The sequence below is a fragment of the Onychostruthus taczanowskii genome, unplaced genomic scaffold, assembly GCF_017590055.1.
Source record: "Onychostruthus taczanowskii isolate IOZ18803 unplaced genomic scaffold, ASM1759005v1 scaffold1, whole genome shotgun sequence".
In the NCBI taxonomy this organism is placed as follows: Eukaryota; Metazoa; Chordata; class Aves; order Passeriformes; family Passeridae; genus Onychostruthus; species Onychostruthus taczanowskii.
In genome coordinates, this window is record NW_024496525.1 from 5,597,170 (window position 1) to 5,623,823 (window position 26,654).

The 26,654-nt window shown below is 37.9% G+C and overlaps 1 protein-coding gene across 4 annotated transcripts in view; it reads right to left on the reverse strand.

Moving 5' to 3' along the window:
• Positions 1-1,055: 1,055 nt before the first annotated feature.
• The window catches only part of PSEN1 (presenilin 1), a 26,557-nt gene continuing 958 nt past the window's right edge, over positions 1,056-26,654 (reverse strand). Inside the window, exons 2-12 of one of the 4 annotated variants that reach the window (XM_041399822.1) lie at positions 23,878-24,021; positions 22,131-22,169; positions 19,050-19,306; positions 17,659-17,800; positions 13,988-14,055; positions 12,174-12,394; positions 10,127-10,225; positions 8,636-8,719; positions 7,624-7,797; positions 5,511-5,629; positions 1,056-5,208 (exon numbers count right to left, since the gene is read on the reverse strand). In XM_041399822.1, coding sequence (XP_041255756.1) covers positions 5,053-5,208; positions 5,511-5,629; positions 7,624-7,797; positions 8,636-8,719; positions 10,127-10,225; positions 12,174-12,394; positions 13,988-14,055; positions 17,659-17,800; positions 19,050-19,306; positions 22,131-22,169; positions 23,878-23,961 — 1,443 coding nt within the window. In that variant the 5' untranslated portion in view covers positions 23,962-24,021 and the 3' untranslated portion in view covers positions 1,056-5,052. Of the gene's footprint in view, positions 5,209-5,510; positions 5,630-7,623; positions 7,798-8,635; positions 8,720-10,126; positions 10,226-12,173; positions 12,395-13,987; positions 14,056-17,658; positions 17,801-19,049; positions 19,307-22,130; positions 22,256-23,877; positions 24,022-26,108; positions 26,528-26,654 lie in introns of those variants that run through there. The other 3 variants (XM_041399814.1, XM_041399804.1, XM_041399793.1) reach the window with 3 other exon arrangements.

Here is a 26,654-nt window from a genome sequence, read left to right on the forward strand (position 1 = left end):
CCACCAAGATCTACCTTGTTCCCATATCACTGAGGCCAGATTTTCCCTCTGGCCTCAGTGATACAGGACTCTTAAAAGCCAGTCCCACCAATAAAGACTGAGGCAAAGAAGGCAACAAGCACCACAGCCTTCTCCATGTCCTTTGTCATAAGATACCCTGCCCCATTCAGCAGGGGTGGGGGAGAGGGGCACCTTTATTTCCCAAGTCTTCCTTTTGCCATTATATAATTGTAAAATACCTTCCCATGAATGTCTTCCTTCTTCTTGCCCTTTACCTCTAGCCAGATGCAATTCCAGAGGGGCCTTTGCTTTCTTAACACCAGCCCTGCAAGATCAGGAAACAACTCTATGCTCCCTTTGGGTCATCTGCCCCTGCTTCCACCTCTTCTCCACTTCCTGTGTGGGCTCAGTTACACGGCGCATCCACATGGCCCCCCCTACCACCTGCACTTTACTTTCTACTTGTCAGGATGGACTTTTCTTTAGGTCTTTAATGCAGAGACAAAGGTTAAACCCACCCATGCCCCCCCCCCCACCCCCAAAAACCCCAAAAAACAAACAACAAACCCTCTTCAATAGAAGTTAGTCAACTCAAACAAATCTGAACTGTGCAGTGAATACTTTTCCAAAACAACGAGAAAAACCCAAGGTTCCGTTTCAATCATATTGATAAGAAATCAATTTCAAAATAACAATACACAACACTGTTCATGAAGTGTTTTCTTTCTGAATAGCCTATGTATTTTTCTGGTAATCTTCATTGTGCCAGCTGGTGTTTCAGTATAATTCATTTTTCATGCCTTAATTATACCTTATGGGCACTTTTGCAAGAGGCTTTGACTGACTCTTTAAAGGAACACAAAAAGTAGCTTTTAAAAGAAAGTAATTCTACTGAAGTCAGTTGAAACTCTATTGGTGGGAAATACAGCAGCTACTTAAAATGCCTTAAGAAAGGAATCTTACTCATTAAATGCTGAATAAAAATAACTACAGTGCTTATGCCTCCAAGAGCTTTAAGTGATGGCTTTAAAGTAATGTAGTAAAGGCAAAATGAATCAGGATCCATGCAACTTTTATTTTAATTATTAGACAAATACAGGAGAATTTGCAATAATCTATCAAAACCATATCTTACCAAGAACCGGAAAGATGTTTAAAAAACATTCACATTTAATTCAGGTTATGTACAAACCAGTGTCTGTAAAAAAGAAAACAGCAAATGCTTTGAGTGTAAAAGAATTCCATTCTAGTTCATGTTTCAGCGTTTCCAATGACCAAGTTACCACTGAGATGCAATCACAGTGCAGACATGTTCCACAGTCTATTAAACTTGTTTCAACAGCACTGTCAGAAGTAATTTTTGAAATAAAGCATTTTGCTAAGTTTTGTTGAACAGTACCATCAACCCCAAAGTCACTTCTGCATATTTAATCCTTGACCACACTAATGGCAGAAGAGTTGTCATCTACAGGTCCAGAGTCCATGAATCTGTATGTCTAAAGGAACAGATATATATCTGTATGTCTGAGAAGCACCAGCCTCCCATGCCTGAAATAGCCTATGTCTGCTTTGTACATTGAGGAGATCAGCCATTTTTAGTGGAGCACAGCCCTTGATTTTTTTGGCTCAAAGAAGTCATCATCTACCCATCCAGAACTATCGTGAATGTGTTGCAGCATTACATTCTTACACCTTCAGGATGCACCTCACACAGATGACACTTGAATTTGAGTGTGACCATAATAGCCACACACAGGTACAACAGCACCCTAAGCCTTTGCTGTAAAACCAACTTCCAGGGGTCTCTTTCTTTGCCCTGGATTAAATCCCCCCATAGAAGGGAAGAAAAAAAAAAAAAAAAAAAAAGAGACAAACACAAGTGCCTGGAATTTAGGAAAACTATTATGTCTTCTCATTTATATATTGAATTGAATCTTAGCTAAAGAAGGAGACCTATTGCTCTAAGTTGAATGGGGAAAGAAAGCTACTGTGACAGCCGTTTTGAAGTATGAACACTGGAACAGCCACACAACAGCTACAAGTCAATCTGCCTGAGCACAGAAGGGATGAATCTACTCAGCTTACACCATAGTTCTTTCAGAGCTACAGCCTAATGTGCTGTCATTAACATACTAATTTAATAATAATGGAAACTCTCTATAAAATGCAGACTACTTATGAGAAATCTTTCAGTTACAACAATCTAACCGAGGTGAATCTTCAAATTAGATCGGTGTTTCAAGACAAAGAAAAGTGACACAACCTTCACATTTGTGTAGTAACAACCCAAATGCAAACAAAACCTATTGGCCACTGAACCTTATTTGGACCTCTGTTCTGAGATAATCCTTAGCTGCAAGACCTCATCTGAAACATAAGCTACCATGATTTGGCCTGAGAGGGCAAATCTAGAAAATTTCATCTGGTTTTTGAAGGTGTACCTAAGACCTGGTAATAAGCAGTGTACTTTAACATACAGCTACTTATAAAAGCAATTGCCCTTCTAAACCTATTTTGAGATTCAAACATAAACTTGAGCAGCTTCTGTGAATACAAATTTTATAGTCTCTACCACTGTAACTCTACACTAGCTCAGAAATTAACACTTCAGAGTAACAGAAGCAGCTCTGGAAAGTGGAAGACTGGCAGTTTAGTGTTGGAAGGAGCTCTTCCTTGGGTTGCACATCTAACATCCATTCAAGTACGTGAAAAAGCTTTTGTACATTTCTACATATTCTAAAGCCACTCTTAATGGAGGTAATGTTCCCCTGGTGCATATCCAAGCCAAAAAAGAAGTAAGAGAGATGACTTCTGCATTTAAGTCACAACCCTTAACTGAGAGCCAGCTCAGATACACAAATGCTAGCAATGCAAACTCCTAGCAAACGTGTTCTATACAGTGGAACTATAGCTGAGATGCCCAATAAAACACATGAGGGATTTATTTTAGCTCAGGAAAAGAACAAGTTACAATGGTATATAAACAAAGTCTTGTTAAAAAAAAAAAACCCAAATACAAAAACTAATCAAGAAGTGACAACAGAAATCTGTAAAACCCTCACCAACCAACCTGTTTTAAGTCAGACTTCATTGCAACAAAATATGGAACAGTAATTTAAGCTAGAAAACACAAACAAGTTTAACTTGAAAAGTTACTGTAAGCACTTTTGATATAGTTGGTTTATTAATGCTATACACAATGAATCAGCACACAAATGAGATGAATAAAAGTACTTCAGATGAGACAAGACAATGTATTTTATGAAAATGTAAATGCTAACACTACAGTTAACAAGTCATACTGGAAAATACATATATTACTAAGAACAATCAAATAATGCCTTTCTTGGTTTTAAAGCAGATTTATACATCACAGTCTTTCTTTCTTTACTTGGGCAATGGTTGATGAGCATCTCTGATGTTTCAGTCCTATGAATCTATAGGCACTGAAATAAAACCCCAGGAAAAAAAGGTAAAAGGAGCTAGTGTTAGGATTTTGACAGTTGCTCTACTTGGCAAGGACTCCAGTATCAAGATACAAGTAAAATAGAATGCCTATCCACTCCCTATGGCTCCCAAGAAAAAACATTACTTGTACACAGTAAGAATTTATGGCAAAACCACCTTCATCTCACTTGTCTCATTTCCAAGCCATTATTCATAAAGGAGTTCTTTCAAATGAAGAAGAAATCAGTTTAGCAGTTTTAAGGTTTGAACAGACTCTTCTTATAAGAAGTTCAAAATCTCCTATCTTCTTTTCAGTGATATTGAATTGTCTTTCATTTTGCCAATCACCAGCTCCTCACAAGAGAGGTAATTAAAGTGAAGAGAGTCACGAATTTTGCTCCTTAGTGACATTAAGCAATCTCTCACGTAACTTAAGCATCCTCATCAATAAAGATACTGCACAAGAAAAATCCTTGCCACCCTGAGGTGTTAGACAGCTGAGTGACCAATACGCAGTTCAACAGAACTCTAAACCACGTTTTTGATGACCAAGAATTTCAACGATGCAATAGAAGAGCTCCTAATAACACTTTGATCTCTAGATCTGCCAAGCTAAACTCCATCTGGGATTGCTGCAAACACCTACTTGTTTCATAAGAATGCCAACAAGAAGGAACATCCACCAGTGATGCAGTCCGTGCTGTTAGTGACTATTTTCAAATGTGGGGTTTGAAATGGTGTTCTAGCAAAATTATTTGCAAGAGCACGAAGAGTAAGTCCCCAAACTGCTTTTTAATGTAGTTTATTAACCTTTTAGAATGTAGGATCCAAATCAGGACCTTATGATCCTCTACTGCCAAATAATTCAGTCCAAGCCTAAGCAGCTAAATAAACAGGAGCAGGTGTACAGAAGGTGCACTCCATGCTTGAGAAAGCAAAGTATTAAAACTGAAAAAAGGTTCTAGTTCCAGTGTGGGAAAAGAGAAAAAGTTTTAGATTTACTAAACCAAACACACTCAGGCACAGAGGCTATGAAGTCATGGAGCACTCTTAGAGTGACAGTACTTTCTCCCTTTGTCGAGTTGCTACAAAGTCCTTTCCCCTTACACAGTCGGGACTCCACTGTCAAAATGTCACTGCTGAAGAAGTCCAGATTGGGCTCTCTCTCTTCAAGCGGTTACAGGGACAAGTTCCATGGGATTTGTCAGCTTCCTCTGTTAACAACAAGGAAGTCCTGAGCACCCTTAGCGCTGTGAAAACAATCAGCCTGTGGTAAGAGATCATGTTGCTGGTGGAAGCATTAGCAATTTTCACACAGGTGGTCCTTACCAGAGATATGTATATCAGATGATCTCTGATATAACAGCACCTGGCTTAGACTGGCCATCAGGAAGAAGCCACTTTCACACAGGAAAAATCATACGATGCCCAGTGCAGCAGTTGTCTCAGGGAAAAAACCAAACCAAAAACCACCATTGGAGGAAGTTGCAATGATTCCGCCTTGGAATCTTGAGTATTTGTCTTCAGTCTCCCTTGAGAGCTGAGGGAAAACCATTTTTCCTCCTCCCAGATTTGCTACAGATATCCATTTCAGAATCATGTCTGCTAGATATAAAATTGATGGAATGCTAGCTGGTCCATAAATGGTTGCACCAAGTTATCTGTAGCAAAGTAAAAAACTAGCCCAAATGTTATGGAGATTGGAAGAGCTGGTAAGGCCTTCTTAAAGATGGCAAGAAGCAGAAGTGTAAGGCACAAACCCTAAGGGGAAGAAAAAAAACAAAACACAAAAGACATAAGGAGAAATTAGGGAACTCTGACAAGCAAAAAATTATATAAAATATATGTATGTATAAATATTAATGCTACAGGTTATGTTTTATGTCTTCCTAAATTAAAGGCTTTAGTGACAGATGTACAGTCCATAAAAATCACAGCTAAAGTCCTCACCAGTTTTCAGTCTGGCCACCCAATAAACAAGATCAAAGACAAAATGCAGCAGTTACAACTTTATCCTTGATGAACATTAGGAACTATCCCTACTATAATTTTACATTACTCACAATTAATATGGCTACAAAACATGCTAAAGTTGTATTCCAGTCCCCACTTGCTGTTGCAGAGGCTTTGCCAACGAGGACACTGTAGAAAATGAAGTCTCCTAAACCGAGCTTTACTCCTCCTGCAAAGTGAACATATGGCAGCATTAAATATCAGTCTACTAAAACTACATGTCAGTAATTATCAAAGAATAATATATACTTACATTAACTATTAAAAAGACTTGCTAAAAATAACATTTTATTTTCAAAATTAGTACCACTTCTGAACCAAGTGATAAACTCCTGTGAAACAAGATGGCTTAGAAATGCTACACTACTCAATTAATTCACCCTTTAATTAGAACTTCCCTATGCTCCTATTTCCCAGGACATATAAATGCAGTATATACAAACTCAGATATCTGTAATTTTATTTGTGGAGGGGTGTCCACTTTTGCTTGTCTTGTCATATTCAACAGAATACTGAAGAGCAATTGCTTTAACCTGGCTGAGGGAGGAGAAAAAATAAATCCCTTGCACAAGACGTATTATTTGCCAGTTAGAAACCTATAAACTGCAAAATATTCCACTGTCTTCCCAATTTGCCTAGAGAATTCTTATGCAGGTAGTTCTTAAAAGCACTTGTGTGTAAGTACAGAGCTTATCACAGCAGGAAAAACTCAAGATACTTAGACCAACATGTGAGATTTAGGAAAATTCATTCTCACTTATTCTTTTAACTTAAAAGTTATTACCACTTTAGCAACAACTCTGGAAGCACAATTTAATTATTTCTGCAAGCACTGCAATTTCTGCCAATTCAGATTCTGAGCATTTAGTCCAAGATGTTAATTAAGAAAGGCCAGCATCAGGTGACCAGCTGTTTTCATGTGGCCTACTGATTACTTTCCACCTCACCACAGTCCAGCCCAACATTCATTCTGGAGTTCCAAGAGGAACTAAGAACATGAAAACATAGGTGGATGTTTGATTAATTATGGAGGCAGGAGGAGAGGGGAAAGGAAAAAAGGGAGAAAATGCATAAAAGAAAAAAGGCAACCCTACTCTCTTTCAACAGGCCTCCAACAAAATGCCTGGAAGAGTGCATTCATGAAAATCTCTTAAGCACTAAAACACCCTTAAACTGCTAAAGCAGACCTTCACTGCTTCAGACTTGCAGTAAACTAATGTTGGCTGACAAGTCTGACTGGATCATTACTACTCACTGCACGAATACAGGAAGGAGAATATTATTAGCCTGGCCAGACAAGAGTTTTAGTTAAAAAATTAATTGCAATAGCCTCTTTGCTAAAATTTTTGCATCACAATGTTATCTTTTTAAGCTCTGGAAATTAAAAATTATTTGCAGCATGCTGAAAATGGACTTTTTTAATAAGTAAATTTTAAAATTGTTCTTAAAGTAGAAGCCTGTATTTTTAAACAGAGGAGCACCTGATCATCAGAGGAAGCAGCTGCACCTGCTAAAATATGGCAGTATCACATGACAGGCACACCCTAATTTATTTAGAGCTTTGCATATCTAATAGCAGCTTGAACTCCAACTGGAACTCGTGAGTCTGTTAAAACAGGTATCTGAGTACTGATATCACATACTTTCCAAAGGTATTTCACCTTAGCAACATGCTGAAGAAAACTAAGCAAGCCCATTGCATTCTGCATTAATTACAGTCTCCAATCAGGTTTTAAACATTGCTTCCTACCAAGTGGATTACAGCAGTTTAATCTTGAGGCACAAAAAACCGGTTAATGACTCCATTTATTTAGGGCCTAAAATCCAAAAGAGGTGATACACAGCAGAACACTACATGTAAAAGACAAAGGCTAATGCAACTGACCATGTAATGGTCTGAAAACAGCTTGTGCAACAGAAGTTTTGAGTCTGTGTATGAAACTAAAGAGCAATTTGGCCAATATTACTCACGCCTGCAACAAAATGAAATTCTATCAAAAAGCAACACCATTATTCCTATGAGGCATATCAGTATTCATCAGGAGCAAGTGCATCTCTTCAGCTTGCTAAGAGCTCACAGAAACCTGCATCCATGCACTCAGGATGCCTGACTGACTAGCTTCAGGTTTAGTAAGCTTTTCAGACACAGTAGTCCACACTCACGTTCTTCAGGGTCTTCACTTGTTTGAGAGTTACTGGGTAGAGCCTGCACAGCAGCACGTGACTCGGGTGTTGATTCAATGGGTCCTATTCTGTTGTCCCTCTGTTGCTGCCACTCCTGACTAAAGCCACCATCATCTGCTTCAGCATCTTCATTCTGGGTCCGGCTTGCTGGAGCTCAAAGGAAGAAAGGCATTTAAAACTCCTCCAAAAATGTGCCTTCTAAAACATGAAAGTCTCTCCACATATAACATTATAGAAGAACAGGATAGGAAGAGGTACTCTATAATACTTAGCAACATCTAGCACTGGCACACAAAATCACAAGACACCCTCTCTTAGGATTTTAATATTTACTTAAACATTCAGGAGTCAACGTACACTCTGCAGTCACAGCACCTACATGTTGCACTCAAGTCCTAGTATTCAGGAATATGTCCACATGAAAGTGGAAGTTCTGTGATAACCTAACGAAGACCATTAAGGAATAAACTATCATCTAATATTTAATTAGCTTCTTTAGTTGACATTGACAGCTTAATTTTCCAGTAAAATAGAAAACCTTACTGAAAGTTATATATACATGGATGCCTTCAAGCATGTTCAATTCAGAAACTGCACTCTGCTTTAGTAACACATATAAATAAACAAACTCCACATTTTAAACACTATCTGCATAGCCAGAAGGGCTAGGCATATTTCTGTTTAACACAAATATAAATGAGTTGGTATTATACTGTGTCATCCCAGTTTGACAAGCAGTTGAGCTCAGTTGATAGTTTTATATTGAGTCATTTCAACACCAACATCTCAGATCCCAGAAAAATGAATGCAAGAACATTAACTGCACAATAAGTAAACAATTCTTCAAGTCTTGACAGACCCATCATTCTTAATTAGGCCTCCATGCTTTCATTCTACTACAGCACCCAGGACTCTTAAAAAAACTAAAAGACAAGTATCCAGAAACATATATTCCAATAAAGTGACAAAGGTTTGTAAAAGCAAAGCTCACCTTGCTTACCAAAAGCGGAGTTTTTGGACTTCCGTTGGGCTTCTGGATCTTCCTCAGCCATGTTCACAAGCCATATCATTGTTGCTAGCAAAGAAATGCAAACCACAACAGCATAGCTAATTGTATCTTCTGATGTATGAAATTCTGAGATAGTGTTAGCATCAATCCATTATTTCTCATTTTTCATGGTTTTTTTGGATACAACTATCTTTTCCAACAGGCAATTTTAGTCTCATTAAAGCACAATAATATCTGGAACACAGCCAGCACCAGCAACAACACATTTACAAAAACTGGTGAATAAAATTTTATTTCTACTAGATTTTGAAAAAAAAAGGCAACAGCTGTTGCCAGACTAATTACTTCTACATATGAGGTTCACTCTGAAGATCAAGCATTTCTTTACTTTTTTCATTAATCAGTTATTTTATCTGCAAATAAAAAGGTCTCTAAACACTGTTACAGAGTCATGTCAATTCAGAGGCAGTATCTACATCAAAGTTAATTGTTCTCTTCCTTCGCCATCACAAAAAATCCTCCAATCTGGAGGTAACCAAATGTTTTTACATATAAAAGGTATATTTTAATTCAAGCTCTCAGTGTTAACCTCTCCTCTCACAAAACAGAATAACAGGCAGCTATGCCACATTTTACTGATGCTGGGCAAGTGTGACAGACAAAGAAAGTCCTCCCTCTCTCCACTGTAAGCTTGTCTCCAAAGTGGCCAGACTGCAGAACACTTCCTGCTTTCAAATACAGGCCTGTCTGAAGCACCAGCAGCATGGTGACTTATGATTAGCCTTTTTCACTGTTATCCATGCGACTACGAGTAGCAACATGGAACTTCAGAAACAATGGAATTAGGTACTAATTGATACACAGGTCACAAAAGCAACTTGAATTCAATAGGTTATTTTTCACAACTGCAGGGAGAAACAATTTACCAAAGAGGACAAGCCATTGAGAAAACAGTCACACAAACAAAACCTCTTTCTAGTAATTTCTCACATTTCTTATACTAAGACACAGGTTATTTAAGGACTGAAAGCAAAGAAACAATTTACCAAAGAGGACAACCCATTGAGAAAACAATCACACAAACAAACCTCTTTCTAGTAATTTCTCACATTTCTTATACTAAGACACAGGTTATTTAAGGACTGAAAGCTGGTAAATATTTTCTGGAAACAATTGCTCCCTTTGAACAGGCTTAATTCACAGCCTAAGGACATAGTACTTTATCCAAAACAAGGTCTGTTACCATTCTTCCTGTTTGTAATTTGGAACAAAACATGCTGGTTTTTATCTTGAAATGTCTCAGTCAGATGATGTTCCACATTTTTCAGTCAACAGTGAAACAAAAACTGAGGCCCACGTGAACAGCTCAAGAATTTAGCTGAAAAGCATCTTATTAAAACCCAGAAAAATGAGAAGATTGCTTCAGATGAGTGGATGATTGCAAGCTTAAAGAATTTAACAAAATGTACCTACAGGAGTAAATAAGTGCTGGAAAGAGAGTTTCATTTCTCTCTTGAGCTGTTTCAACCAACATACGAAGAGGACCTTTAGGACACAGGACAGCAATCAAATCTGAAAGGAAAAATAAACAGATCTTACATCCCTGCAGACATAGTTATGTTTCTTTTCTGCAACACTTGGAGAGACTTGAAGTAAGAAAATGCACCCTGAATAAAGATTTCGAAGACAGCCCTTGGCCACAATTCAGTATCCTACAGCAATGCTTTTTAATATTCTCAGTTATGCAACCTATTTTACATATTACTGTAATATGCATACAAATTTTAAAACATTATATTCCTCACTTAAGATATTATGCAACTGCAAATGTGCCTGTGCCTATATGTTGACCTGTGAATAATTCAAGAAAGCTACTCTTCAACTACCATCTTGGAAATACCCAAGCTTGCCTTCTATTAGGAAAGCTTTTTGTAATCTAAGCTTAACGCTAAAAGGAATTTTAAGACAACAGGTGAAGCTTGCTTAATTCTTGTAAAACAGGCACATTGGGATAGAGAGCTATAACACTGCTACTGCCTTTTGCACTTGTCCACTCACCATATGTCTTTAAATTAATTTGAAACTCAATCTGACACTGAAAGGAACAGCTGACTTGTGAGGAGCTGTGTGCTGCTCAGAGCAGGCCTTCTGCACCTGAGCCAACTGCCCTGGCACCACTGCTGGTCCCACTCCAGTAAAGAACGGGGTTGTGGGCTTTGAAAAATTACATCCCCTGTACTCAAAACAACCACATCATGGTCTTGGCAAATCTCGAGTAATTTTGTTTTGCTATCACTGAATAAAGGCTGAATGCTTGAAGCACTCAGATTTGTTCCAGTTACATGAAGGGTGGAAGTGGGGCTGGGGGATGGGAAGTTGTGCTTTGTGATCAATGGGCATACACACAAGGGACAATTCTCCTCTCTTCAGATTTGTTCCAGTTACATGAGGGTGGAAATGGGGCTGGGGGATGGGAAGTTTTCTTAATGTGCTTTGTGATCAATGGGCATACACACAAGGGACAATTCTCCTCTCCCTGAAGAAAGAGGACACTTAAGGAGTACACTGATGTACCACAGCTAATCAAATCTTATCAACCCCTGCACTTACATCTGGACAGATTCTCAGTCTTTATCATGATCAGTGACTATGAGAGCACACATTCAGCACACTTACATGCTTCCAAAAAAATTAAAATTAAGAGCACATCTTCACTTAGCTGTAATGTTTTAATTATGTCTAAGTAACTGAATTTTAGTCTTGCCTGGAAATTAAATCAGTATTTAGGATACAGTGATCTTCTTACCAAGTGCTCAGTGCCCCCTAAAGCTTTATGGAAAAACTACAGCTAGGTTTCTCTCAGCCATCATTCTGAAAAAGAGCAGTATGTGACAACTACAATGAATTAAAAAAAAAAAAAGCCAATGAAACGGATCTCACAACCATACCATTCTAACTATAAAATGACTTTGAGCAATGCAAACTGCTCTTAATCCTTACTTCCTTCTTTCTCACTACATTATCAGGTATGGATCAGGTTGTTGTTTCTATGTCCACAAATTTGAGCAATTCATAAGCTGGGCAAATGTGTATTTGTATGGGACTGTATAGAAACGACAAGCTCCTAAATTCTGAATGTACAAAGGACTCCAAAGATTCTTGGCGAAAATGAGAAGCTGGAAGTTCTCCACCTTCATAAAAAAGATAAAAATGGGTCTCTCTCATCTCTTCCCCTCTCGAATTACTTCAACTCTCCTCCCCAAAGAATCTATAGAGAGTCCAGGAAACATGAAAGAAGATGGGATCATACAGTAATACAAAACCCTCAGCTGCAGGGAACTGATCTTAGTTTAGGACCATGATCTTATTTATAAAGTCTGTAATCACCTTATCTGCTACTTCGGATGATACACATACACACTTATTTTTTTTTAAAGTCTATTCAGAAAAGTGAAAAAGTCAGAGAATAAAAGAAATTTCCACCACAGGACCTGTTACTGCGCCTTGCTCCCACACTTACCATACACTGAAATGACAGCCAGGATGAGCCATGCAGTCCATTCAGGAAGGTACTTAATGAACACCAAGGCCATGAGAGCACTTATCATAATGAGATATGCCTGCTGGAGCCGAAGAGGACCCTTCCAATGGATACAAATCATTCCCACAACACCAAAGTTCCAGATCATGAGTGCAACCGTAATGTAGTCCATGGCAACATTGTATGTCTTAAAAACCTCACTAAAAAAATGAAAACAATATAGATGGCATTTGCTTGAAACAATGGAAACAAATTACAGATGTAAAGTTCAGAATACCTTTTAAAAAAATTTCATATTCAATGTAGTGGTATAAATGTAAAATTCTTTCTCCAATTAATACTTAACTACATGATAAAATTTTACCAGTATTTGCTTCACACCAACTCTTTTGCTTTTTCAAAAAATTTCGTTAAGGTTCTATTTCCTTCTCAATCAAAGCAGAAGCTGAGAGGAAAGGACATAACCGCAAAATCAGTCATTTTGATTATGCTCATAACTTTTAAAAATCAGAATAATCAGAAACTTGTGAGGTTATAATGGATCTTTAAAGGCAGGCAAAGATCTCTCTCTACTAACACGCTGCCTGTAGAATGCTTTGATAACTTTAAAGATACATGTTTATTCTATTATTCCCCATAAACACTGAAGTAAAAAGCTTATTTTTGGAAGAACCATGTCCCTGTCACACCAAATACTATAAACTAATTAAGAACCTCAATAATCAAAACCAAAATAGACAAATGCCATCACCAAGTGACAGGTGATTTCTGCTGACTCAGGGAAGAAATGGCTGTGAAGGCTTTTTGCAGAACCTGCTGCTACCAACTTATCAAGCCACTAAGAACCCTATAATTTGCATAATAATTTCCTCCAGCAAACTTGTTGTCTGCAGCTGTCAGCTGACCTTTGAGACATACAGTGTTAACAGGATGTCCCTTACTGTCATCATGCATAATTGGTCTACAACCTCCCTCACTTTCTGAACCTCTGGCAAAAGGAAGCCAGCACTGCTGTAACGCAGCAGAGACAGATGAAGGAACTGCTTTGTATTTCAAAAGACATTGTTAGGGTTAGAGAAACTACTGACCACAAAAGGCATCACAGATCACTTTTAGCAAAAATCAGTGACTGAAGGAAAGATCACATTCTCCTTCCAGAGACCAAATTAAATAAGCTTCTTCAAAGAGAAGTGTTTGTTATCAAGTGGCATAAAAACATATAGAGTATAATAATTTCATTACATAACTCTAGTTAGAAATCCTGAGGAGGCTGCTCATTTTAGACAATACTAAGTATTTTGGCCAAATTTTCTTGATGTCTGGACAAGGGCATGCTTCCCAATTTGAGAAGAAAAGCACTGAATGTATTTTGGGGAGATATTTTCAGCTGACTCCACCACTTCCATGCAAACAGCCTTTGCATACACAGCTAACAAAGCCATGATGCAAACAACTGCCCTTGAGTCATATGTCAATGAAAAATTAAGTTATCAGAAGACATATCAGCAGAACAAGCTCCTCCCAAGATATGCTTATTCTGATAAGCAAGATGTGCTTATTCTGGCGACGCGTGTGATAGACACACACACCATCTGTACCTAATCAGGTGCATTATAAACCCATGAATCACTCTTTCTTTTATGTGTACTCTATCAGCCTATACAAAACTAAAAAAAATATTGCAATAGCTTACTCACTATCATTCCTCTTAAGATTCAAGGTCTAGTTCTAAAATAAAAATATACATAAAGTGATACATGAAAAATAGAATATTAATGGTTTAGTTCACTTACCCCAGGTAGATGAATGAGAAAAAGAAAAGCAGCAAAAGAGAAGAAATTATAAGCCAACCATGGATCACCTGGAGAAGAAGATATCAATACAGATGTTTTTAGACTTTTTTTTTTTTTTTAATTTAGCATATATTAAAAGGCTTTTAAGGTTATTTTTCCTTTTGTTTAAAGGAAGAAAATTATTTAAGATATCTTCCTCTTTGGTTGGTGCTACATTCATGTTTAGTCTATGCATATTGGTGTATTTCACTTCACACTTATGAATTTTAAGTGCTTTGTGAACTTTTAGTGGATGTTCTTTAGCTCTATTGAACACTACTGTTCGTGTATTTTTAGACCATTTTGATACCAGTGGCATTACAACACAGCAGAATCATCCAGCATGAACACAGATGGAAAACATGATTCACTTTTGTGCTGCTCTGATTTCAAATAACTTTCAGAATGCAGTTATAGAATTAAATGCTGGAAACCAGAAAAACCTTCAGTACTTATCTGCTGAAATGTAACTTATGAATATAAGGATTTCTATATTCTCTATCAGTCATCTACAGACATAATCCCTAATTTTGATATGAGAGCAGACTTACATGCCCAACAATTCAATAAAGAACAGTTAACTGATGTACTCAGCAGGGCCACCCAGTGATTTAAACCTGGAAATGACAGGCACTTAGACTTTGCACTGACAGAAGTGCACTCTTCTGGTATTTATTGTGCAAAGTAAAAAAACCATGACTGAAGACCTCTTTAACTGCAGTAATGTCTTAGTATCTATTAACTGAGAATGAACATATATTTGTCAAAGTCCCAGCACAGAATCTCTTTTATAAAATCTGACCCAGTATTACAAGTAGACAACCCGTCAGAAGCAATAATCTAGAAATCAAAATTACATAAGGAATCCTGCTTTCAACAGATACAATCAGTGGAAAATTACCTGGCTAAATTTGCTATATATGTACACCAGAGTAAAGTATTCAGAAGCTGTTAAAAAAATGTGTTATCTCTTTGACCTCTTCTTAGAGATGTACAGTAGAATGCATCTGATGTTCTTAAAATATTTAGCAAAAATTAGCTTAAAAGTAAAGTGCATATGCACAAAGACTAAAGGAATCACACTTAAGTGATGCAACCAGGACTTTGTGACAAATCAAAAATCCAGCCATTACAGCTAGAAATTTAGCACACTGAGTCTAATGATACATTTTTCATACGCATTTTTAAAATTTCTGACCATATTTGAAACATTCACTCTCCTCCTTTACACTGCTTCTCAAAAGAGGTTCAAATTTAACTTCCAACCTAATAAAACCTGTCATTTAACCTCCTAATCTAACAGACTGCCTTTTGCTAGTATGTTCTCAAAAAGACTTAAGAAATTCCCACATGCAATAAGCACCTGTAAAGGTGCTGCAGGAAAACTGCCAAAGTGTATCTGTCTCAGTATTTCAAACTCTCACCACTAACAGCAAGTGGGAGAAACAACCTTTCAGAGGTGAACATCAGTATATATGGACTCAAACAGAACCAAATTTTCCAACTACCTGTACAGCTACTAAGCAGGGATCTAACAAGAGTAATTTTATTCCTCTGTAAAATCAGTTGAAATTACTTTAAGAAAACAGCAAAGAAAGCTCTCCCATGACTTCTACCTGTAGTTTTTGTATTTGTAATATAAGCTCTTAAACTCCTATCACTTAAGAAATAAAGTGAACAGTAATGTTTCATCCCAAAAAAGTAGTGAATGCTGACAGTGTCAAACACCAAGGCCACAGTCCAGCTAACTTCTACACACACCTTGCAAAACTACTGCCAACAGAACTAGAGGTGGTAGTTTCAAGAGTTGATCTAAGTTGGCATTTTACACACAGACGTTTGCTGTATTCTCAGTATGTATCTCATTTACTATAGCATTTTCCAGATCACGGGTCTCTTTTCTTACAAGTTACTTTTCTAGATAATTCTTGTAAGTTTTGCTCGCTGTTTTCCTAGCAGGATACCACAACAGGATTTTTGCCTTCTAATTAAAGAAATTTCATTTTTCATTTAACAACTTTGACGCTAACTGATTACTGGTACAAATTTGGCTCTATCTGCTACAACTTGAATAAAAATTAAGGATAGGCTGCAGGATGCAGAGAATTAAAATCAGCTACAGCAGTCAGACTTTGGTTAGGCAGAGTGAAACAATGAAGAATACAGAGAATAATAAATTAAAAAGAAAAAGCTGATCAATACAATCCCTTTCAAAGATGCTGTTTCTGGTTAGACTGAAGAGCTAGAATCAGGATCATGCTTAACATATCATGTACAAGACAACCACAGGAAACTAACAACAGTGAAGCTGAAGTAATATTTCCTTTCTTCAAAAGAGTTTTCAGATAAAAATCTTATGAGGAGAAGCAAATTATCACTTCTAGATGAAGATGTAATGTTCTTTCATTATAAATTCCATTTCTCATAATCTGGACTACAATCTACATATAGAACTGCATGTAAAATAGAACTTTATTGCAGGTAACTATATTTCACAGCATTCTGATATAGCAGCATAGAAATTTTCTGACAGGAAATTAAAAAATAAGTTAATTATTAAGTGTAATTAGCATAAAATATAATCACAGGAAATTTATGGTATGTAATAATTCTAATTTTTAGTAGAACAATTATTTTTGTATGGAAAATATGCTGTGCTTTAAAAGGTTAAGAAGGAAACCAGAAATGTGAAAAGCTTAGTGAAAAGTAGTTGTTGCCTTCAGCACCGGAGGAGAACCAAGTGGCTACTAAGGAACCTAGCTAAAGCACAGTAGTTGACTTCATTAGAATGAAGAGAACTGCCAGTTTAACAAGAGCAATTTGTCACTTCAGATGTAACACCACACTATGATAAAAGTGAAGGTCCATACATCAAAAATCAGTATTCCATGATGTATACATCATCAGGCAAAAATAATTTCCCCTGCCACTCAACAGATAATTTGTAAAGGGGTTTCACTCACAGACAGGAAGACCAAAACCACTATTCCCTCTTGAAAACAGAATGAAATGAAGCAAAACTTTGAATCCCACTACGTGTTTTGCAACTGATTCAAGGTCCTGGCTGCATACTGAGAAGCTTTATTAGGCTAAGCCTTGTCAAATGGATCATTAAGACCAAAACAAACCAGGAATTTTCTTGGACAACGCCTCCCATGCAAGTGGCACTGCAATTAATTATGCTAAGCCTGGACTTGCCTAGATGACATCATTACAAGATTGAAGCCTTTCACAAAGAGCCTTAGAGTCTCAGTGTTTGCCATACGAATACTGCCTGGTGTGTACAGCCACACACACTGATGGGAGACACCTGTATCGGGGACAGGGAGGGAGAGGGGGCCCACAAAATAGGACCAAGTCTGTCCTTTTTATTTCTTGACCACAGAAATATTTCAGTGCATAAAAATTTAAAAATAATAGAAGCAATGTTTTTCTAACTGACAGAATAGATGGCAGTGATAGCACTGGGCCTTTGCCCTGCTTTGTGCCAAATGAACAGAAGCCACAAAATTGAAACGGTGCATTAAATCAGCAGTTCTGCTACTTTCACTCACTCATCCTTGATAAGACTTCATTTTCTTCCATTCTCTAAATAATCTGTACTAATAAATAAAACTAGCACAACTACTCACCTTGTAGCACCTGTATTTGTAAAGCACAACCAGGAGGATGGTCATGACAATGATAACGCTGATCATGATGGCTGCGTTAAGAATAGAATTCAGGGCTCTCTGTCCTACTGTCTCTGTCTCTTCTGTGAAAGGAGTGTAGATGCTACAAAAACAAAAAGTCAACTGAAATGACACTGAATGCACCAATGTTTCTGGTATGTGAGGCCAACATCAAACAAAACTGCAGTAATCTTTCAATTCAGAGCTGTAGAAGCATATCTATTTTCTACTAAGGCAAAACTTGAAAGGTGGCATAGTAGCATATTAAGCAAACTTGAATTCCTTAGAAGACCTGCCTTTCCTACGTTCTTAGATTACTACTGCTTTCTGCTTTGTAAAGCAGATAAAGCCCACAGCAGCCCACAGTCTGATATGGCTACTCCCATGCTGTGTGTCTCTGCTACCCTCCCACAATACCACTCATGTGATGACCAGTGCAGTTGGAATTTCACCTAGGGAATCACCATGAAAGCCTCCCCTGTGATTTCCACAACAAAATGCATGGGCTCAACTCACTTTTTTGTAAAGAAATACAATCTCCTGAGGCAACTACTTCATTGTGGGGTGGGAAGGAGAGACAGAAGAAAACACTTATCGTAAAAAAAATAATGACATGCTTATATTATACAAAAATTTCAAAGCCAAACACACTCTGAATCATTCTGTCTAAATGTTTTCACAGTGGAACTGATCTCTGAGGTCTATTCTCTCTTCAACATTCTGTGATTCTATGACTTGCTGCAGTTTCTGACAGGCTCAGTATTCTTCCTCTGCCCCCTTGCTCTCAAATCAGCTTTCTCTGGAATTGGGGGTTCTTCTGGCAACATCAACACTTTACCAAGATCCCAAAACTTCTACAGAAACATCGCCCAGGATAGTTTCTAGAACTTCACCAGAAGTGAACCTCTTGAAGTTATATTCCCTTTGCATTTGAATTTCTTTATTAAACAGCACGGGCAAACCAGAACATGGCATATATGTTACTTCATTTACACTAGTAGTTTTGTTCCTTTTCCAAAACTCTTGTATTCTAGCATAGTACAAGTGAAATGGCTTTGGCTCAAGATGGTGTTCACAGCATGATAAAGTATTAAAATGAGGACAAGGATTTGAATCAAGCAATAACAACCAAGATATTATCCCCACTGGTCACCAGACAAACAATAAATGTCAATAGTACCACAAAGAGAAGGGTCTGGTTTCTGGAAGGAATAAAACAATCTTTGGATTGGAGCAGGGGAAAACAGAGGCAAGAGGAAGTTCACTGCTTGAATCAGACTCCAAAAGAATTGGGAGTTTGAAGAAAATTATCTAAATCCACTAAAAAGTTAGGGGAAAATACTGATACATACAGCTGTCCATCCTTGCGTGTATAAAAGCTGACAGACTTGATAGTTGCAACAACAACCACCATGCAAAGCGTGACAGGCACAAACAGCATAATCACATGTTTTGCCCCATATTTCAGTGTTAGCTCTTCATCTTCTTCTTCATCTTGCTCCACCACCTGCTGAATGTTGTTTTGTGGCTGCCCATTTGTCTCAGACTCGGCATTGTCATTTCTTCGGCGCTCACTATTATCATGGCGACGTCTTTCACTGTTGTCATTCTGCAACACATAAAAACCAGTTCCCTCAGCAACTCTCCAGAGTCACGTGCTTGTACATTAAGCTAAAGATGACCCTGAGGAGGAAACATGTAAGATAATATTCACTGCCAAGAACACTTGCCACAGCACGGATTGAAACAGTAGTAATTAACTGCATCACAGTAATTAGAAGAATGGGAGCACAGGGTCATGTTATAAACATTTACATTAAAAAAACTAACAGTCAAAAGTAGGTTGGTGGGATTTAAAGAGCCTTTCCTTTTAAGAGAACTTTGAAATATGAGTAAAGGCATCTTTTTCCCTTGGTAAAAGGATGCATAACAGTAGAATGCCTGTAACTTGACAAGAATCAGCTGTACTGGCCCTCAAGAATAATGCCAAACAGACATTTAGGATTCCCTCTCCATGAAAATCCCAAGAAAATGTCCCCTTCCTTTACTGTGCTACTCCCACTAGAGTATACTAAGTAGAATATATATTAAAATGGATTTTCATGAGGTATAATGTTCTCATGTTTTTAGTAAGAATGACACAGAAATGATGACCAAACTCAGGTTATTCTCAGTCTTCAGACTGCTATTTGATCCCAAAGTTTCAGTATGGAAAGTTAGGCATGCAGATTTTCTTCTTTCCCATGGAAACTACTGCCACATCCTTTCACTGATATTGAAGAAATTCCACCACTCTTATCACAAGTATGGAAGAGCTTCCCGTCCCACCTAATACTGAAACAAGAAGAGTGTAACACACGAAACATCAAGCATATAACTCAAACACCAACACAGTGGTAAACTTCCAGTGGAAGCAAAGGCACAAACGGGGAACATCACCTACTAGTAAGTGATCAGGCCTGCACTCCAGGCTCATGGTGTCACAAATATTTTGCACCCTCTTCAAGAAGCACCATGAGCAGGGGGCATTCACCTTTTATATGTTGTGTGCATGTACAGAGAGCACAACAGGAGAGTGATCTATGCTTTACCTTTTCTGGACTACAAAGAAACAAAACCATTACCAGACACACTAAACAAGCACTAAAATGTGACAGTCGATATAGACCACTCATTTTTTTAGTGTATTACCATGTCCAAAATCAGTGCTGTACTGTTCAAATTCAAGAGGTTTAATACAGGAGATAAAACAAAAATATTTTTTATTCCTTACCAAATTAATCTAATTTCTTCTGAATTACTTCCTGCAGAACATTTCTGTTTGACCAAGTGCACTAAAGCAGCATTAGATTAAAATGTACAATAAACTCAAGGATACCTTTTGCAATATCTTTAAAATATCACTCAGTTTTCTTAAAATTGATCTGGACATAAGACAGGACACTGAAAATAACCTAATGATTTTTTCCTTAAGTATTCCTACTCAGGTAATTTTTTCCTTAAATGTGCAATGTTAAAGTCTAATTAGCTGACCTCAGTAGCATTTCTAAACATAACTACTGATTCGTATCTCATTAATTCACTGCAGTTTTTCAATAAATCAATAATAATTTTAGAGATTCTCTCTACAGAATTTTCCCAGCCCCACCCTCAGAAAAAATGGTATGTACACACTCAGAAACTCCTAGTGGGGTTTTTAAAAGCACTTAAGAGATTAAGGAGTACAAGTCCTTGGACTTCGAACTGTAAATACTGACACTGCTAAAACCCTGGTTGAAGCTTTACAACTTCCCCAACTCATGAAAAATTTGCTTTTACAAAGCAGTACAAAGTAATAATATGCACCAAATGCTCTGCTTATTCTTTCCTTTTTTTGTGGTACCCTCAGGATCAAGCTCAGCAGGGTTTCAAGATCTGTCCTCAGAGAAAATCTGTTTCATTTTTCAACAAGGAAATGGAATGTAAGAGGAGAAAAGCTCCAAACTAAAATTGTTTAAATTACACAATTAAAACTAGGACAGAAGCAGATTTTTACAGTCACGGTTTTAACCTTAGTTTGAATTTAGTATCATTAATTTGAAATAGGCACTGAAAAAGATGTTGGGATCAAAATTATTTCTTACTAAATGAAAAATTTGTTATAAATCACTTGGCACTTTGCATAAAGTCCTCACATACAATTATTGAAAGTCAGATAGAAACGGGAATAAGGGAGAATGCAAATAAAGAGATCATGTTTAACTAATCTGAAATGCTGGCCACAACTAAACCTATTTCTACACAGATTACAGCAGAAATGTAACATTTTTCACTTTGATAGTAAAATACTCCATTTCTCTCAGTCTACAGAAAGACAGCAATAAACTTAACCATCTAAATAAACTGCTTAAGATGATCGTAAGTAACAACACACTGGAGATGAACAGAGCCTTGGAACTCTGCACAAGCAGAGCAAACCGAGTACTTAGGTTTCTGCACACTTGCCAAATGTGTCGCTTTTTCTCTGCTGTAATAACAGTCTTGCATGAGGGAGCACTTACCCCATCTCTGGAACAGAAATATATTGAAATAAGTTAAAAATCTACAGCTTCACAGAGCAAACACAAAATCATCCAAAGGAAAAGCCTGATCAACTAAGCACACCACTACAAAAACCTGTTATATCAAACGAAAAGAAAAATGGAAGAAATTAGACCAATATGTGTCATTTTACTCCCTTCACTAGCTAGGAACAAAGATGCAATCAAAAAAGGCCTTTACATACTAAAACACAGTGCATGAAAACCAGATCAGCATAAAGAATTACACAAGTTATTCTCTCATTTGCACTTAAAGCTAGAAAATAAGCTGTCCTTTCAGGCTACTAAAGTGTAGCTGAATGTGACATGCGCGTGCCCCACTGCTTAAAAGAACAAAGTGCACTTATATCCTACCTGATCAGTATTAAACAGAGCAGAGGCCATGGACTCTTGCTGAAGTGGAAGCAAAGGAACAGACTCTTCACTTTCCTCAGACATAGTTAAAAGTGAAAACTCTGAAGCTAAAAAGTCAGTAACACCTGTTGTAACACCGTAAGCAAATGTAAGTTACGAACTACGCGCTTTCAGGTGAATAAACAATATCAAAAGCAAATGATAGTGTTTCTTTCCCTATCAGGAAAATAGTTAATAGCAAACCCAGACCAATGCCCCTGAACCAAGAGATAAAAAACTTAGCATATTTGATAAGAAGTTTTTAGCTATTAAATCCAGATTTATCCATTGGGGCAGACCACCATGCCTGACAGTGGGCACGGACTTCATCAGTTCTCATACATCACTGATGTTAAAAGGTCATTATGCAGCGGCAGGTATTGAAGATTGGGTTGAACTCTTAGTGTGCGAAGACTAGAAGAGATAGCAAATTACAGCACTTAGGGATTTCACATGCTGACTTGTTAGCCACAGAAGCTAGTATATATACTTCAACAGGAAAGGACTTTTGTAGGTGTGTACAAAAAAAAAAATAGATGTGTAAAGGGGAGAAACATCATTATAACTTAGTATCAAAACTACAGTTACTTAAACATGGAAAGGAAAGGCACAAGTAGCAGTTATTCATCAGTACAGTCTGTTAGTGAGTAGAACATAGAACCCTTTGCTGGTAAGGAGCACCACCAAGTTATCTGTAAGGATAGTGAGCCCATAGCTTTTTAATCTGGCTTTTTTAATCTGGCAGAAGTTTTCAATAATGATTAATCTCTCACCTGTCCAAGAGGAAAAGAAATCTTTTTCATTTCCTCTGAAGTGAAAGGAGAAGGGATGCAGTAGGAAAGTACCCACTTTTCTAATTTTTCAAATGTTTTGTATTTTTATTGGTATAGCATGATGATTATCTGAGGATTTTTCAAAATTCTATTTAAACTGCCAATTGTACAGAAGACTTGAAGCAGGAATCAGAACATTCTCTTGATTACTGCTATAGACACATTTACAAGTGGCCCAGCCTCACAAAAGCATTTCCATGCCACAAGGAAACCTGATATTCAAGAGCTATAGCAGGAACAAAGAACAGTGTGGCAAGTCTAAGAGCCTGGGCACCACACCCAAGTACATAATCTAAATGTGATTTTTCCAAAATACTTATGGTACAATGGTATAGTTTTAGCAACAAGTATGTGCTTAGATATTTGAAAGCAATCATATAAAACTTCAGGTTTTGAGTTCCTCCACCCTCAAAACCTCAAGAACCAGGAGAGCACCTTGAAAATTATTCACAAGTAAGACAAGACAGAGCTGTTCTTCCTGCAGAGGAACAGTCCTCCAGCAATAGCAGTAAAAAAACCCAGGCTTCATCCTCTACCTAGACTAAAATTAACTCTGTGACTGAGAAACCTGTGAACCAAGCAGACCACAGCCAGGCACATCATGACAGCTCACTAAATACTGTAAATGTCAGTGTTTGATACCAGAGTGTCTGACCCTTTTTTTTTTTCCCTTGATGGCTTGGTCACTCCAACACCACTTTAAGTTGGGGGAGGTCTTATTTGTACATAAAAAAGAGTTTAGAACATCAGATATTTTGCAGCATATTTCTATTGGCACTGCTTATCACACAACAGTTCAGAAAGAAAAAAGAATTCCAACAAATTATTCATCCCCATTTAACTGCTTGCAGGTACTAAAATTGTTTGTTACATACGGTGTTGCTGAGATGGGTATCAGGGAAGTTTTCTGTCAGCTGCCCATGCTGAAACTGGGGTAAATGTGCAGACAGCTCTGTCATTGGGACAGTCCTCTGAGAGTCACTTATTTCCACACAAAATGGACCTTTCTTCTTGAGATGCTGAAAGGAAAGAGATGTGTAAAAAACCTTTGTTCCTAACATGAACAGGTTTTCCCTCCCCTCCCTACTCCAGTTTCTGGAGTTCACATATACCAAAGACAACCATTCTGTATTTAATCATGATACCAAACTACCACATCTACTAAGAGGTCATAATAGGGATTTTCCAGCACAAAAATGAGGGCCTCTTAAGTGTTATCAAATTAGTTCATCAGCTACAGAAATCAGTCAGCAACAAACTAATAATTTAAACAGCTCTTCATTCCTTCTTGTGCAATAAAAGAGAAGCATTGCATACTTGCTCAGAGCACAACTTCCATGTTTTATCTCAGCAGAGCACAATTGCTCCAAGTTGTTCTGTTTTGGACTGCTGATAAATTTAACAGTAATTTTCAAGGATGACTGAGTTACACTTGACTATCTAAAATCTAGACATATCTTTAACACTGTTATGCTACAAAAGTGACCTGGTGCTACACAAGACAGTATTTCAGCTGAACCTCAAGAACTAACATGCATTCCGTTCCCTTTATGTACCAGCTACATCTACATGCCCCATGTAAGTAACAGCTTTCTATGTTCTTCCATAAGAAAGTCAGATAAGAAAATTGTCCTATGAGAACTGTACGTTCCATAACAAAAGAGGATACAGCAATATAGGGGAAAGAGGAAGTTTGACTGACCTAACTAAATTTCAGAAAAGAGTCCCATGTTTTTAAGAGAAAATGAGCAGGCCTAGATAAATCACAGGCTTGGTCACATAAAAAATAAATAATGAATACTCCTCAAGGGTGGAGTGCCAATCCATCCCAAGTGGCTCCTACCTTGCGTGAATTTCAGCACTCACCAGAACTCTTTATAGTAATTTTACTCACTAAAATGGAAGAAAAAAATCCAGGAAAAGAAAACAAGAATATTCTTCTGCTGCTTTAGTATACTCAGCTAATGTATTGAGAGACCCTGAAAAACTCTTACAACAGAGGACATCACAAAGCAAAGCCTCTCACTTTTGGCAGCAGCAAGACACAAGTGCTGCAACACAGCATCGTACTTAAAGAGAGCACTAAGCCTATTTTCATAAACAGAACAGAAGCTGTTTCTTTATTTATGAATAAATATGTACCCAACAAGACCAGGGCACAGTGCTTACTAACTCTGGGGGCTAACTTAGTGAAGAGCCAATAGGAAGCCACACCAATTTAACAAGTCTGCTGGGAGCAAGTAAATTGTTTGGAAAAAGAAAGTAAGTGTAGTATTGACTAGAATAACTCCCTTCCACATTTGCCATTAAAAATAAGGCACATCTGATTTAAAATATAATTTAAATGTAAGATCAGATGAAAATAAATATTAATTACACTGCTCCTACTTTTAAAATTTTACTCTAATTCTTTGGTGGGACTACAGAATAAAAACAATGTTGTTTCAAGGCTGCTACTGGTAGTAATTATCAGGGACAAGGCAACCACAATGGAAAAAAATTGAAAACTTTCAACCAGATGCCGACTAGCAGAATGAGATTTTTCACACAGCAGCATGTTAAAATTCTAATTAAATTACTGGAGAGAAAACCAAAATGAAACACCAACCACAAAATCCTACTTACAGACTGGTAAAGAAAGCCAGCACAAATCCAGCAAACCAAAAACCCTTAGCTACTGATGAGCAGAGAGAATCAGAAGACAGGCAGGAGTAACTGATGGAAGAGTTGCATCAAAGTTTGAATGACAGACCTCAATATTTATGCTTTGTTAAAACAGTTTCTTTTGAAAATGGATCCAGGTCATCTTCCCAAACAACTTTATTTTATATTTCTAAATAAATGAAATTTTTATTTGAAACGTAACTATGAATGAATGAAATTTATAAATGAACTGTGTATATACAGACACAAACTAAAACTTTGCTTGTTTTACCTGAAAAAGTTTGTTAAAACAGTTTCTTCTGAAAATGGATTCAGGACATCTTCCCAAACAACTTTATTTTTTATTTGAAACGTAACTACGAATGAACGAAATTTATAAATGAACTGTGTATATACAGACACAAACTAAAACTTTGCTTGTTTTACCTGAAAAAGGACTCACCAAGACATTTTTTTTCTAATGAAGCTGTTAATGTTAAAATAGCCTGTCTAAAAAAGTTCTTCCTTGCTTCCTTTGGCTTTCCTAGGTCAGAACAACAGGAGTTACAACTGTCGCTGTCATGCGCTTACATTTAGCCTAATAAACAGAGGTGGCACGCCAAGTAAGCTGCTCGCAGAAGAGAAAGCAAAGCAAGTATCGATCAGACAAACGCGGCGCGTTAACCCGTGCCTTCTCCTGCCAGTGAGCAGCAAGAAGCAGCTGCCACCGCTATGGGGGCACCCCCGCCACCCCCGTCCTCAGCCCTACTCCGGGCCGGAGCAGCCTCGCCGCAGCCGAGGCACAGCGGTCCCAGCCCCTGGGAGGCCTCCCCGGCGCTGAGGGTGCGGGTCGGGCCCCGGCCCGACCCCGCTCGGTGTCGGCAGCTGCCCAGGCCCGGCGCTCTGGGGAGCGGCAGGGACCCTGCCCGGCCCGTGGGCGTGTGCCGCAGGGCTCGCCCAAACACCGGGCCCGGCGCGTCCCCGGTGGCGCAGCGCGCCCGGCCCACGC